General features: G+C 33.7%; 1 protein-coding gene across 4 annotated transcripts in view; it reads right to left on the bottom strand.

Annotated features, from left to right (window-relative positions):
• AFTPH (aftiphilin) overlaps window positions 1–14,763 on the bottom strand; it is a 61,913-nt gene that overhangs the window by 10,491 nt on the left and 36,659 nt on the right. The window contains exons 3-8 of one of the 4 annotated variants that reach the window (XM_016224214.2): window positions 12,944–13,095; window positions 10,949–11,075; window positions 10,479–10,535; window positions 7,671–7,793; window positions 2,201–2,261; window positions 591–674 (exon numbers count right to left, since the gene is read on the bottom strand). In XM_016224214.2, the coding sequence (XP_016079700.2) occupies window positions 591–674; window positions 2,201–2,261; window positions 7,671–7,793; window positions 10,479–10,535; window positions 10,949–11,075; window positions 12,944–13,095 (604 nt within the window). The other 3 variants (XM_016224215.2, XM_016224216.2, XM_016224217.2) reach the window with 3 other exon arrangements.

Here is a 14,763-nt window from a genome sequence, read left to right as displayed (position 1 = left end):
AAACTAACAGTATACTTTCTATTTAAGAGCTACATGAAAACAATAATAGTTCTATGTGGCACTATATAACTAAGTGCTAGACTCCAACATTTTGGAACCTAAGTATACATTCAGCAGCACTAATAAACAACGAATTGAATGCTAGCATTTGTAAAGGTTCTATTATCACAGGCTCTACAATGTAAAGTCATCTTTGTGTACTAAAATATTCTTATATCTCTAAACTTTTTATTTTTTCAAATGGCTTTATAGAATATGCTTTAAAAAATAAGCATATAAAATATCACATTTTTCACTTACAGGAAAACCCCCCCTACCTTTAACTAAGGACATTAGGGCTGTTTTAGTCCTAGAAACTACTTTGAGCTCTGAATATTACACTCTGAGAAAGCTTTCCTTAAAATACATTTCACGTAAGTCATTTGCTATAGTCAGCTACCAGAAAATAACAATAGATAGAGGAAAGAAAAGTATTAGAAAGACATCATAGAGAATACAATCTACTTGTTTCCTTGTTTATAGGAAAGTCAAGTGATGTGGTCATGCTTTTAGTAAATAAACTAGAATTGTGGTTTTAACACTCTGCTGACCTGGGATTGTGGTGCTGCTGCTAGAGCTACTGTCATCCACGGGCCCAAAGAAATCAAGGTTCAGAAGAGTGGAACCTCCACTAGCTTGAAATTCAGTGACCGTGTTGGTAGGCAGCCACACAGAAGGTAAGCCAAGGGAGGAGGGGTTATGTGTAAAAAGGGGTAAGACACACACTTGAACATGCAAGTTATAATTAGTAGTCATTACACATTTTAAATCAACATTAAAACAATGTGTACAGTATTAGTTTTTCATTACTAAGGACATTTCTGAAGTAACAATTTAATTTGATGTACATTTTCTCATGTACAATGTAAATAATTTAACACTTAGTAAGGTTTTAGTTAGAAGTTCAGTTCTTTCAATCAAACTCCAAGCCATACCAGAAAGACCAAGGGGAAAATATACCCGTTAAAGGGAAACAATACTTTAATCTCAACCCAACATTAAATCACTGCACATGCCCAAATCAATCTTTCATGTTAGTAATACTAGTTTCCAATTAATAATTTTTTAAAAGTGACAAAGTTTTCAGTTTTAGGACACGCACCACCAATACATTAACTTAGTTTAAAATAAAACAACATAATAAAAAATATCATAACTGCCCTACCCTGATGTGCAACCTCAAGCTGTACTGTTCCCCTTTAACTCTGAAACAGTAATCAGAAATAGTACACATTTTTAAAGAAGTTGTTTGTTAATAAAAAGCATGATGATTTGACTAAATAAGACACCAGACAACAGCAAGAGGTGCATCCAGGCTTTCCTTCAGCACTGTTATTCAATTGGATGCTTTCCAAATATCCTAGGACCCCCACTCTAAGGAAAAACTGGCAGAATGACAGGTGTTTTAGGTAATGGCTCACACAACTGATGAAGTAAAGAAGTGAGAGTAACTGTATCTCAGGGTCCAATTAAAACTTGTGGCATCAACACACTGGAAAGCTAGGACTCTGTGTTGTTTTCAAGACCCTACATTACTAGAATAAGTTTTTCCTTTTCCAGGAATTTCTCTTAAAGCCATGAGTGAAACCAGTTATTTCTGGAACTACCAGCATTTTGAGATAAATTTTAGAAAAGGATCATGAAAATCATTCACTTTCCATTTGCATGTGAGTGCTCTATAAAATACTATTAAATCAGAAAACTACTTTGAGTCAATAAATATGGGTCTATTTGCACATTGTTTTTGGCTAAATAATTGTGCTTTGTGCTTTAAAGCAGCCTCTAGTCACAAGATTTTGCATCCAAGAAAATTCTATAAATTAAAACTACAGAAACAAATTTCAAGTAAATTGATCCTACCTAAAATATCATTTAAACTGCCTAGATACTTGTAAAAAATAAAGAAGTTTTTTGACTTAAGATGAAGAAACTAAAATTTTACCTAGCTACTACTACCTAAATTTGGACATTAATACTGTTAATAATAGTAATGGCCGATTTCTTGAGCAATTACTATTCAGAAAGAAAGCCTGAATTTCCAAAGATAAGAATAAGAAGTTATGTTCAAACAAAAGAGGAAATCAGCAGAGAGAAGTTTGTCTGAACTTTGTAGCTTTCTTAACTCTAGCTCTGGTGCTAGAGGCTCTACGGAGAGACGTACCATCTAAGGGGTTAGTAAGGCCACTGCTACTCCAGTCAAACTGGACGGGTGGTAGAGACTCCTAGAGTTGAAAACCAAAAAATCAAAATTAATCAGTACAGATTGTAGCAATGTAAAGAATCCTTTAAAAAAAAAAAAAAAAACTATTATAGCAAGATAATTAGGCAAAATTGGGATACTTTACAATTTCAGAAGGTTATCTGCAAATATTAACCCAAACTGAAACTGCAAAATTTTTAAACAGTATAGCCTGTTGATATTAAAAAAGTTGTATCTGAGAAATGGAATTATCTTTACATTTCAAACAGAAATTTATGAACTGTTTCTATGTCAAGAATTCAATTAATTCTCAAATCATGATTTAAACTACTGGCTTTATTACAATAAAAACATTAAAATATATAAGAATATCACTGACTTTTTACACTAGTGTGACAACTTTACATAACTGGGCACTTAAAATTTCTTAACAGATAGTATAATGTAATAGAGAAGGTACCCTACTAAAATTGACGAAATTTGGGTTATTTGAGACTAACTACTAAGTAATTGTATGATCGTGTATGGTTAATTTAGTTGGTCTCGTTATATATAAAAGTCCAAGGTCCCTGGTTATTTACAATTCTCCAAATTGTACATATAAGATGGAAAGTAGTACAAAACATTTTAAAAATGAGTATCACTTTAAAAATATTCTTGATGAAAAAAAACTGTGGTGTTTGGTTTTATTTTGGGGCGGTGTTGACAACTTTTACTGAAATAAACTGTGTTTTATTAGCAGTATCAACATGTCATCTTTTTTTCTGTATTGTCTTACTGTATGTATGTGTATGCGCGTGTGTGTATATACATATATACATGTGTAAATATGTACATACATACATATATATACTTTATTGCAAGGTAGGTACTATTAAAACTTCATACTCATTTCTTTTCTGTGTAAAGGCATTGTTCCCCATAGGAAAGGAACATGAATCCATTATTTTGGAAAGTCTAAAACCATATTATAATAACAACGGTCTTGATAACGGGGATACCAATGGTAGGCATATTACTATAAGCATCTAGTCACCCCAAATCAGATCAGGCCTGGAGGTTGGGGGGGATATAAACAAAGCCAAATGCTAACATTAGTGGGTGCCAGGGGTTAGCGATAGCTGTGCGAGTGGGGCGAGGTGGGGACAGTGGAGAAGGAAGTATTAAGGGAGTTCTTTGTGCCAGTCGAAGAGTTCTGTATCTATGTTGCAGCTGTGGTTATATGACTCTTTCCATATGATAAAAATGACACAGAACTATGCACACATACTGTACAACTGTCATATCACTGGTTTCGATGTACTATAATTATGTAAGATGTAACCATGAGGGAAACTGGTGAAGGATACAAGGCACCTCTTCTATATTTTCTTTGCAGCTTCTTGTGAATCTATAATTATTTTAACAAAAAGTGCTGGTAAAAATCTAGTTTATAACCTAATTGGAAGACTGATAACATTTAGAAAAGACCTTCTTTAGCTGATCACAAAAACAAACAAGTAAACAAAAAGCTCTAGGCATTCCAACAGATTCAACTTATATATTCTACTTCTACATCAGTGACACCTTTAGTCATATGCAACATTGAATGAATGGACAAAACACAATTTATATAGTAACAAAATTTCCAGAAAAATGGAGTAAAACTTTCATTAACATGTTTTATCTAAATGACGTAAAGTAGCTGGATACTTACAAAATATTTCAGTCATTTGCTAAAATTTTAGCCTCTCACACAGGTGTATGGCATTTTAAAGAAATAGCCAGTAATATAGGTGGGGCAAAAGTAGCTTTACAGTTGTTCGTAGGGAAAATAATACAATAATTAATATAAAATAATACAAGAATAAACTGTGTTTCACATACTCACAACTGTAAACCTACTTTTGCCCCACCCTGTGTAATAATGAGGTGCTAAAACACAAACATTTTGTAGAAATGAGACAAATGAAAAACAGGACACCTACAAAATTATGGGCTAACTAATGACATTGACAAGGCAACTCAAAGAAAAAGCATTGGAATATAGCATTTTAAAACAACTTGAAGCAATGTGGTATGAATGATTACTGAAGAGAGAAAAGCACTAAAAAAAACCAAGGTCATAAAAAGAGCAAAAAAAAAAAAAAATTTAGGAGGCTTAGGTTCTCTGGTCTTAGCTGTATAACTGATATATGATTTTGGGTATATTATTTAGTCTTTCCAAATATGTTTTCTCATTGTAAAAGGAAAGCACAATGATAGATTATAATTTTTTTTGTTCTTCTAACACTAAAACTCTGATTCACAACTGAAATAGCAGCATCAAGTAGCCTAAAAAAGGAAGTTTGCTAATGGTGACTAGGTGAATAACTGCTAGTCAGAGAGTTGAGTCTACTCAGCAGTGAATGAAATGTGGTTATCAGTACTGATCCCACTAAGAGGGGGATCACTAATGACACCGTGGATGGTGTGACCTTGAAATTCAGTGGATAAAGATAAAAACAAAATGAACCAAAACAACAGAAGACTCACTACTGCTTTTTACCCATAAGCTGTCTTTTCAGGTAAAAGTATCTTAGAAAAAAACACCATTAACAGTTAATAAATTTCTAAATGCCTAAACAAGAGATGCAATGGTTAAAAGATTAATGAATACAAACTAATTTAGAAGAATATAAAAATTCAGTGGGTACCAAAATTGAGGTAGAAAAGAAGAGACAGATAAAAAAGCATGCAGTCACAATGAGAATTATGCAGCTACGCTAAGTTTGAAAGTCAATGTTTAGTGCTGCCAGAAACAAAAACTTTATACAAAGTTTGGTATATATTTTTTGAAAAAAAGAAGATATTAAACAGATCTTTCCTGACATATTTTGTTAAGCCTCTAGCACTAGAGGCTATAGCTTTTTTATCTGAAAACCATGACTAGCGGGAAGACATAACAGCATTACCGCATGACCAAAGAGTAAAGTAGAAGTAACTTATATGCTGCATGCCAAAGAATAGTGGTAAGAAGTAGCACTTTATATAAGGAGATCTTTGCAATGCATATCAGATGCTTGTTAAATATTTTAACCTGAATCACAAGTATGGAGCCAAACAAAGATCATTCGATTTAGTGACGGCAGTCAGGCATCTTAGCACAAATTCTGATATGCGTATGGAAATCTATTTGAGTGTGTGTGTGTATGTTAGAATGAAGACTTAAACAGTTTTTTCAATTCAGAAATAAGTTTGAACAACTTCCATTGGGAAATATTATTTTCACTGGTTCCCAGAAAAGCCTAAAAAACTAAAGCTAATGAGGATTGCAAACTACAACAAAAAAAGTACAAAATAAACTTTTTAATTCACTATTACTTTTTTTAAAAAAAGAAATGTGTACACTAACAGAATAAAAGGATATGTTTGATTAAAAAGACCTTTTTTTTGCTATAAGTAGTAAGAGACCAAGTTCCATCTTCTAACAAAAGAGTGAAATATGCTTAAATGTTGCTAAAAATTTCTATACTTGCTTATAAATAGGTAGACGGTAATTCTTTGATTACATGTACATAGGGGAGTATGTGCATGAATAGAGATGGTAACACACTATGGAGCTGCAACTAACGTCCATTACATTAACACATTAATTTCCATGAAAAGTCTTTCATTAAATTAACACATATTTGTATTAGGTTATCCAGACTACTTTTAGTCATGTCTATAATTAAATTATATAATAAAGATACGTACGAGGTATGACTAGAATGAAATACATAACATCAATCAAATCAGTGAGGGGCAAAAATGATGGGTGACAGCCAGCTCTGATAAAATAAACAATAGTTTATGGGGCTGTAATACATGTAAGTGGATAGAAGAGGGGAAGGAGGAAAGCGAAACTAGCAACGAGCGGCCTCCAATAAGAACAGCACCATTTTCAGTAAATGAAGCAGCACCATGCGTGTGAGACTGCTGTGTAGGCAGAAGTGAAACGAGCTGTGAAGTGATTTTGGAGTCTGCGTAGATGAGGCAGGCGAGGGAGAGCAGCTGATACCCAGAGGGCAACGGAAGGAGGATACTAAGGACAGTCTCCCTGCTGAGACATTCTGCCCAAGCCACCTTGCCTGCTGCCCCACACCGAGGCCTCGCACTTTATGCATCAGGCCTCCTTGCCCACAAACTCAGTGCCAGTTATAAACTGGCTTCAAAAGAATGTTTAAGCTGTGCCCAAGTACAAGCCACAGTGGTACACAGTAGGAACATTATGTTTCTTGAAACGCACTTGAAAGGGAAGGACCTTGCTTTATATCATTATTTTCTAAAGTATGTTCTTCAAAACACTAGTGCTGCAGGTGTTAGGACTCTAATCCCCTAGTCCCTGCAGAAAAGGGTCCTGTGGCCAAGTACATTTGAGAAATGAATTAAAATTAAATAGGGTTATTCACTACAGGATTCTTCAGAGTCCTTAATGTGTGTGCTGTGAATCTCTAAGGGTGGTTGTAGGGCATGATATGAAGTTTCCCAAACTTACTTAGCTCTAAAACCCTTCTTTAGTGGCATATCTCTGGGGGTTAGTATTTAATGAAGCACACATTTTGGGAAAGGCTGTCCAAATATACACTTTTGTGTTAGATGTAAATGAAAATGATGTTTAAGGTTAGGAAATGACAAGTACAGCAAGGATATGTTCTAGAAATGGTAATATTCACTTAAAAATATCAATCTTCTAAAAAACAGTCTTTAACCAAAACTGAATCAGTCTCTGATCTGATGTGGGAAAAGCAAGTAAACCAAAATGGCTCTTTTCCCCAGATAAAAAGTGAGAGGGAGGCTCTGATATTATACATATTAGACTAAAATAAAATTTGTGCTTAAATGTGCTAAGGAGGTAAAGAATAAGAGAGGTAAATCAACAGAATGTTTTGTTAAGTGTCACCTCATTTTCAACTTAACAGTTTTATTCAAATTCCCAAACAACAGTTTTTGATGTAATAAACACACCTAAATTTTATTACTTTATAAAATTTTCTGGCTTCAGGAAAAACACATAATAGCAGATGTGAAGAGTTGGTAAAAATGCACTGTCTACCATTTTGGGGGAAATGCAGCACTTACTAGGTTTGTGTGTTACTAATTATGATCGCACAATGTTCACGCTGCAAGGGCTTCTTAGAGATGTTTGTTTCAAAGTCTTCATTTTGCAGGAAAGAGACTAAGGCGAAGACAGGTTTAAAGACTTACCCACAACCAGCCACTTCTCAGTTTGTGCCTTTCTGTTCTTGGAAATTAAAGGTAATTTGTTCATTGTATTCCAAGGGATGTTACTGAATAAGTAATTAAAATTATGGCCATCATAAAATAAAATTTTTAAAACATTTTAAAAACGTAAAGTTATATATTAAGGAAAGAACAGTGTGTGTGGACATACGTTCATGCATATCTATACATATACAGATATTTTTACCTGGAATTGGTCAGATGTGCATGTGTTCATCTCTGGTGACATGGTGGTTGTCTGACCGATGGAAGCAATTTTTTCTGCAGCAGATAGTGGTTTCAATGGTTCCTTGGTGGGCTCTAACATACCCTGGAAAAGGTATATTAGCCATTAATTTGGGGGGGATATCAACCCATAAACTTTACAAGAAATTTAATCAGAAAGTAGAACGGAAAAAACAAGTCTTCTGGAAAGTTACTAAAGACAAAAGGAACTATTCTTAAATTTTGTTTAGAGAAAATTTTATAGCACTATAATGGGAAACGTTTCTCAGTAATACCTTGGGGACCCAACTTTTTGAAGTAAGACCTTGTATTTTAAATCAGGTTTGTTTTAAAGTGCCTGGTTATCACAAAAGCAAAAGCACAAGTTGTGATGGTGGGGGTGGGGAGAGTCTTTAAGAGGCGAGCACAACAGTGTATCACATCCCAGCCCTAAGAATCCAACAATTTTATGATGTTTCCGACACTGAAACTGCAGGAGAGGGCACCCTTCATACACATTACACCATGGTGGTATTTGGAGAAGTGAGAGCTGATTTTAATACACATTATATAATGTAATGGCATCTACATGCTTCAGTGTGATTTTAGTGTTTGATTCTAGCTCAGCTAAAAAATGGGAGCCTTAATATAACTTAGTTCTTTGGACTGGCAAATCAGAGAAACAACCAGTTCATAGGGGAAAACATCATACACATTTCACTAGGTGTGTAAAAATCTAATATACTTTTTGAGTAAGAAAGACATTCAGAATGGGTATAGAAACAAAGAAGAAGAAAAAAAAATCAGCATTTTGCATCAACACTCTACCGAATACTAAATATAATGTGTTACTGGCCTGAACAAAGCCAAGCTTTTACACATTTTAATGTAATACTTGAGAAGCTCCTGAATATTTATCAACCAGACCAAATAAAAGTCTCCCTTTTATGGGAGTGGGGTGAGGGGAGGGGGGACGCAAAATCAAAACTGCTAAGTCAATAATGTTAGAATCTATAAATTACTAAAAACAAGTTTTCAGAACTCCCTCCCTCCTTCCCTCCCAAAAAAATATAGGGCATAAGCTATCTAAAGCAATTTACAGATTGAATTCATGAATGCATGGTCTAACTCAATACCCCATACATTATACAGGCTTTCTAGAGTGCCCTTATGCAAGGAGACAATGCATTTGGCAAACAATTACTTGTCTTAGCCAACTTTTCTAATGTGAACTATCACTTAAACCAGTGGTTCTCAAAGCAGTCCCCAATCAGTAGTTTCTGGATCGCCTGGGAACTTGTCAGATGTGCAAATTCTCGAGCCCCGGTTCAGACCTACTGAATAAGAAACTCTGAGAGTGGTGCCAGCACTCTGTATTTTTAACATCTTCCAAGCAATTCACGTAAAAATCCAAGAACCAGTAAATTAAATGATCATTTCCGATACTATTCCTCCAGATGAGATCAAAAGATATTGAACATCTCATACATGTAAAGCAACATGGGAAAAATTAAGGTATAATTAAAACTTGAAGCCAGATATGAAAAAGAGTAAGTTTCTAAATGTAAGGCACCACTAAAATAAACGAGAAGATGATGCACTCACTAAATCAACTTTGGTATTAAAAGCTTATAAAAATGGTAAATTATTACTTATAAAGATCGTAATTAAGGTAGCAAAATAAAGCATAAATATTCGTCTCAAACTCCTCACAAAACTTCAAGAATTGGCTAATGTGATGAGCCTACACATAAGCATTAAGCTGAATGAAAGCTTCCACAAACCAAATTCATATTTCCTACTTAGGATGTGACAATAACACCAAGTTCTGGAATGCTATTCCTTGAGAAAAAAAGAAATTATGAATAACCAAAACTTTAAAGAAATGTTCTGGACTGTATTTACCCACAACAGAAAAGAGTGTAGGGATAATCAAGGTGTTTTGAAAATACATGATAACTATTTATTAAAGAGCATAAACTGGTAAGAATGAGCACAGACAAGCTTTTGTCCAATTCCATAAAACAAACAAAACTACAAAAATAAAACAAAGCAAAATGATCTAATTCACTATCAATAATTAAAGCTTATTTATGGAAAAAGTTTTTAGATTGAAGAAAGGTCAAGTTCCACAGCAAATTCACACCAAAAAACACAAACACATCCAACTTTAAAATGTGACTGAATCTTGATAAGGTAGAGAATGAAAATTCCTCAGTTATCCTGGACTACCTGGCATATCTAAAACAAAAAAACAAAAACAAAATTCAACACATTTAAAACATTAATGGTAAAACTAAGGACCAATTATGGGTCCTGGTCGTTTTCAGTTACTATAATTTGGTATTTCCAAGCTTTTATATACATCCATAGTCTCAATATTTCATTATTTAAATCGATCACAACTAGATTAAAACAAATGGTACTTTAGATACTTTAGCTTTTTCTATTTAAAAGCAAATTTATAAAAAACAAAACAAAACAAACAACAACAAAAAACAAGAAAAAAGAGAGAAAGACATCTAGGGGTGCGTTTAACAAAGAGTTATGAGCACTAATGGTACTAAGATAAAAAGTACTTTTCATTCTAAAACAAGTCTGTAACTAATGGAATATAGAAGAATATCCTCAGACCAGGACTTAAAGGCATTTATGAGATCATAAAGGATATGACATTTATTCCCTTAACATTCCCATACTAAACACCCTTAAAATACATGTCACACTATGTAAAATGATTTTACAGAATAAATACAGCGATCATAAACACTCGGAAACTTTTTGTACTTACCAATCCTGCTGCATACATGGGCACTATAACAGGTTGCTTCTTATTGCCCGTGAAGAGCTACACATGTGTTAGAGAGAAAGAACATATATTTAGAGAATGATCTTCATAAAATGAAATGCTTTCCAAAATACACTTGCAATGCTTTACTACGTACATCATAAGTGATAAATTGAAGAAATTGTCAAATTGCCCATATCGGGCTGTATTTCTGATCTCCTAGTCCAATTCCTTCATTTTATAAGTAAGGAAAAACACTAAACAACTTTTTCTAAAAATAAGAAGTACTGATTGGAGAAAAATCTAGATAGATTTATATTTAAAAGTTGGCATATTCAAAATACATGAACATTTAAATCAACTAATATTTATTTTTCTGAGGAACTGGTTTATGACAGCTTGAATAGAAGTGTAACAATTTAAAAACATCCAAAGGCTGGTTAAAGGATTTTCTGAAGTACTGACAAACTCACAATGTTTCTGGTGTCTATTCCCAAGGAGCACAAAAGCTTCTTGTTGCTATGGGAGCCGCCCCACTGATATTTCAAGCCATGTGCATCGTGGATATCCTGTAGCTCGGTCCACACATCCAGCAGTTCCCTGTAAAGTCACGATGAAGCCATCAACAATGGTTTACTCAATAGCTTTCACCATGAATTCTACTTTTAACGTGACTGTGACATATTATACATTACAATTAATCTTGAGTCTAACATGAATATACAACTATTATCTGAATGAAATCAACAGCCAACACTTAGTCATTAGAAAAGTAACTAAGTTAAATTCATTTGAAACAAAATGCCAGTAATCAAGCAAAAATTTAGCCTGTATGTTATTTGTATTTTATATTAAAGCAAAAATATTTAAAGGGAGGAAGGAAATCAACTCAGCATTCTACCTTCCTACTACAGCCATTTAATATTTGTGTTTTCTCCTTATGTCTTGATCCCCCAAAAAGTTACAATTATAGTACATACATACATATATATGTATATATATGTATATATATAATTTTGTATTCTTTTTTCAGATTTTAAGCATTTCCTCATTTACAAATGTATCTTTTTCAATGGCTGTGTAATGCTCTATTAAGGGGGATGCACTATCATTTATTTAGTTATAATCCTACAGTTTTAAATAAGATTTACTGTTCAGCTCTTATTGTTAGTAAGGCAAGAGTATCTTCTTGTATTTTATGATGTGTGTGGTTGTTGAGTTGTGTTATTTCCTTAAAATGAGTCTTCTGGAAAGATTCCTGGGTCCAAGAGTATGAACTACCTGTACAACTAGCAATAATAATACTAAAAAAATTTCTAAATAGTTTTAAATTGGCAAAACCTAAACCTTTTTGTTCCCCTTCTCAGATATCACCCCAAAACAAAAATCAAGAAGCAAAAATAATCTCCATCTTCAATGAAAATAAATTTAAGATCCTGAGCCACAAATACTAAGGTGACAGAGAGGGATGAAGGAAAGACCTGTGGAGGGAAAGAATGCCTCTAGAGGTGAGAGCAATGAAATGCAAAAGAGTCCGGGAATGAGAATAACGTTGAAATTAAAATTAGAAAATCAATCTAGACCCTCTAACAGCTAATAATAGGAGTTCCAGAAAGAAAACAGAGACAATGGAGGGAAGGTAACTGTCAATACAAGAGAACTGCCTCATACTGAAGAGCAGAAGCTTCCAGATTCTGCTCAGTCCAATGAATGAAAAGACTCATATTTTATTATGAAATTTCAGAATGCTGGCAACAAAAAATCCTAAATTATAAATTTAATGTGAGAGTAAATAAAATGTTGTCTCCTATGTACCTTTTTTCTCAGGAGGCTATTAGAGGATGTGTGCCACCAAAATGGGATCTAAGAAAAAGAAATGCCCAAGACAACATGTTTTAAAGAGGCCTGGAATAGGAAGATGGAGGAACCCATGCGAAAAACGGAATGGCCAGCCTGATAGGTTTGATCACAAGTAAAACTATTTAACAGGCAGGCTGTTGGCTGGTAGGAAAAGACTTAGAAATGGAAAAATAGAGTCAATTATTAAGTCCAGGGAAAATTTGTACTATAATGGAAATAGTGGCTAAAGCAAGGAACATTATTAACATGATTATAATAATGAAAATACCAAATAAAAATTTAACCGAAAACTGTAAGTATATTGGGATGATAAAGAGAGGAAAATAGTCGATGTAAGATCTACATTCTCATCTATCTCATTACTAAGTCAAAAGATAGAATGTAAGATTGACTGATTAGAATACTGATTTAGAAATACCAGAAAAAAGCTAAAAAATGGAGAAGCAGAGAGGTTTTAAAAAAATCATGTATTTTTGCACAGTATGATTTTTGAAACTTAAACACCATAATGTTTTAGAGCCTTAATGTTTTAAGATAACCTTATAAATTAGAACAGTCAAAACTAACACATATAAATGCTATCTAACAACTGTCTACTACTTACTTACCCACTTTCAGCTAAGGCCTCTCTTGTTTTTATTGGCAAGGTGATTGTTTCTAGCAAGTGCTTCAGGGAAGTAACTTCCTCTTCAGTATCAGGGACAAATATGGAAGGAAAACATGCTTCGAATATTCGCTCCAGGCGGTTTAGTAAAGCTGTCTGTACCAAAACACCCCCCCAAAAATGTATTTTAATTTCTCCCGTTTTAATAATGTCATAATTTTTATCATTACACACGCACACACACACCTCCCTCTGTCCTTTACTATAAGACAGGCAGGGAAACTACCAGTCAGGTACAGGAAACACCAAGTGAAAGCAGCACAACTTCTCTTAGAACAGCCATTTTAAAATGATTACTTTAATCATGGTGATACAGTGGTGAAAAATAAATGTAGTTACACACCAAGTACCATACCTGGTACTTTAGAAACATTATGTTATTTAATCCATTAGAAAATTCTACAAAAAAGAAATTATTACCCAATTGTAAAGTGAGAAGGCAGTCTCAAAGTTTGTACGATTTGTCCAAAGCAAAAACAAACACAAATACAAGATAGCATTCATATTCTTTACACCACACTGGGATGTTTCTTATTACCACTCACATACTCTAGATTTAGGAACAATAAGATTGGATGCTTGTAAAAGTATGCTATTATGGTTAACAAACTTTCTTCTTGGCCATAAACTTGAATTCTGAAAGCCTTTCAGAAACATATCTGCTGCTAACATAACAAACAAACAAAAATGTTTGTTATGTTAGGAAAGAATGTCAATTTTTACTTAGAAGTTCAACAGCTCATTTATTATTCAGATGATCTGTGTTATCTTCTACAAATTCCATTTCTGTACTTTTCTATAATATGTAGATATGTATTTTTGAAAAAAGCAATGCCTTTCTTCCAAGCAAAACCCATGTATTCCCAAGCATTTTCATCAAGAATGTTGGCATTTGGAGTATTTTCCTTAATTAACACTTATTCCCACTCTCCTATTTCAGATACATGTAAAATCAAATAGGAATACAAATTGTTAATAAGTGAAAACTTGTTGGAAGATTAAGTGTATTTCTGAAATGACACCCAGTATACAAGAAAATACCACATCATGGTGGTTCTTCCTGCCAAGTAAGGCAAACAAGTTAACACTTGATTTCTGTAGTTTAGTATAGTCAGCAAACAGGAAAACCAAAAGGAAAAAAATTCACAAACATATTTTCCAAACTAAAATCTCTCTTTTGAAAGAGGTATCAGAGCAAAAAACTTAACACTGCATAATTAGTCTCAGGGTACTCTTCTGCTATCTCTGCAAGTTACTCTAAAATCTTTATTATATTCATGTCTGTGATATGAGAAAAGTTCTCAGTATCAATTATGAAACCTCCAGTAAAGAGTAGACTCAAGATCCCAAGGCTTGTGAAACCTGAGTGTGTCAAGGGGACCAGCACTTAAGGCTTCAGCAGTGGGAATGGACAGACATTACTTTTAAAGGGATCAGATAACCATCTAATTGGAAACATGAGCAGTGTTGGCGTCTCCTGGGCAGGGAAGGTAAACAAAAACTCACGAAAGACCAAATTTTATTTCTCTGTAAATTAGAACAGAATCTTTCTTGTATCTTCTTTGTTATCCTTTTAATGAGATAGAAAAAAACATTTATCAAAGGAAGAGAGAAATGACCCCAAAACACATTCAATCATTTGGGCAATATTACACATAACAACTCTTAGGTACACCAGTGAGCAAATTCTTAAATCAGCGGAATGTACTAGAGGAAATAGAACATTATGTCTTTAGGATTAGATATTACATTAAATTGCTTCAA

The sequence above is a fragment of the Miniopterus natalensis genome, chromosome 13, assembly GCF_054644295.1.
Source record: "Miniopterus natalensis isolate mMinNat1 chromosome 13, mMinNat1.hap1, whole genome shotgun sequence".
NCBI lineage: Eukaryota > Metazoa > Chordata > Mammalia > Chiroptera > Miniopteridae > Miniopterus > Miniopterus natalensis.
Note: the sequence above shows the minus strand (reverse complement) of the source record. Positions and strands in the feature narration are given on the sequence as shown.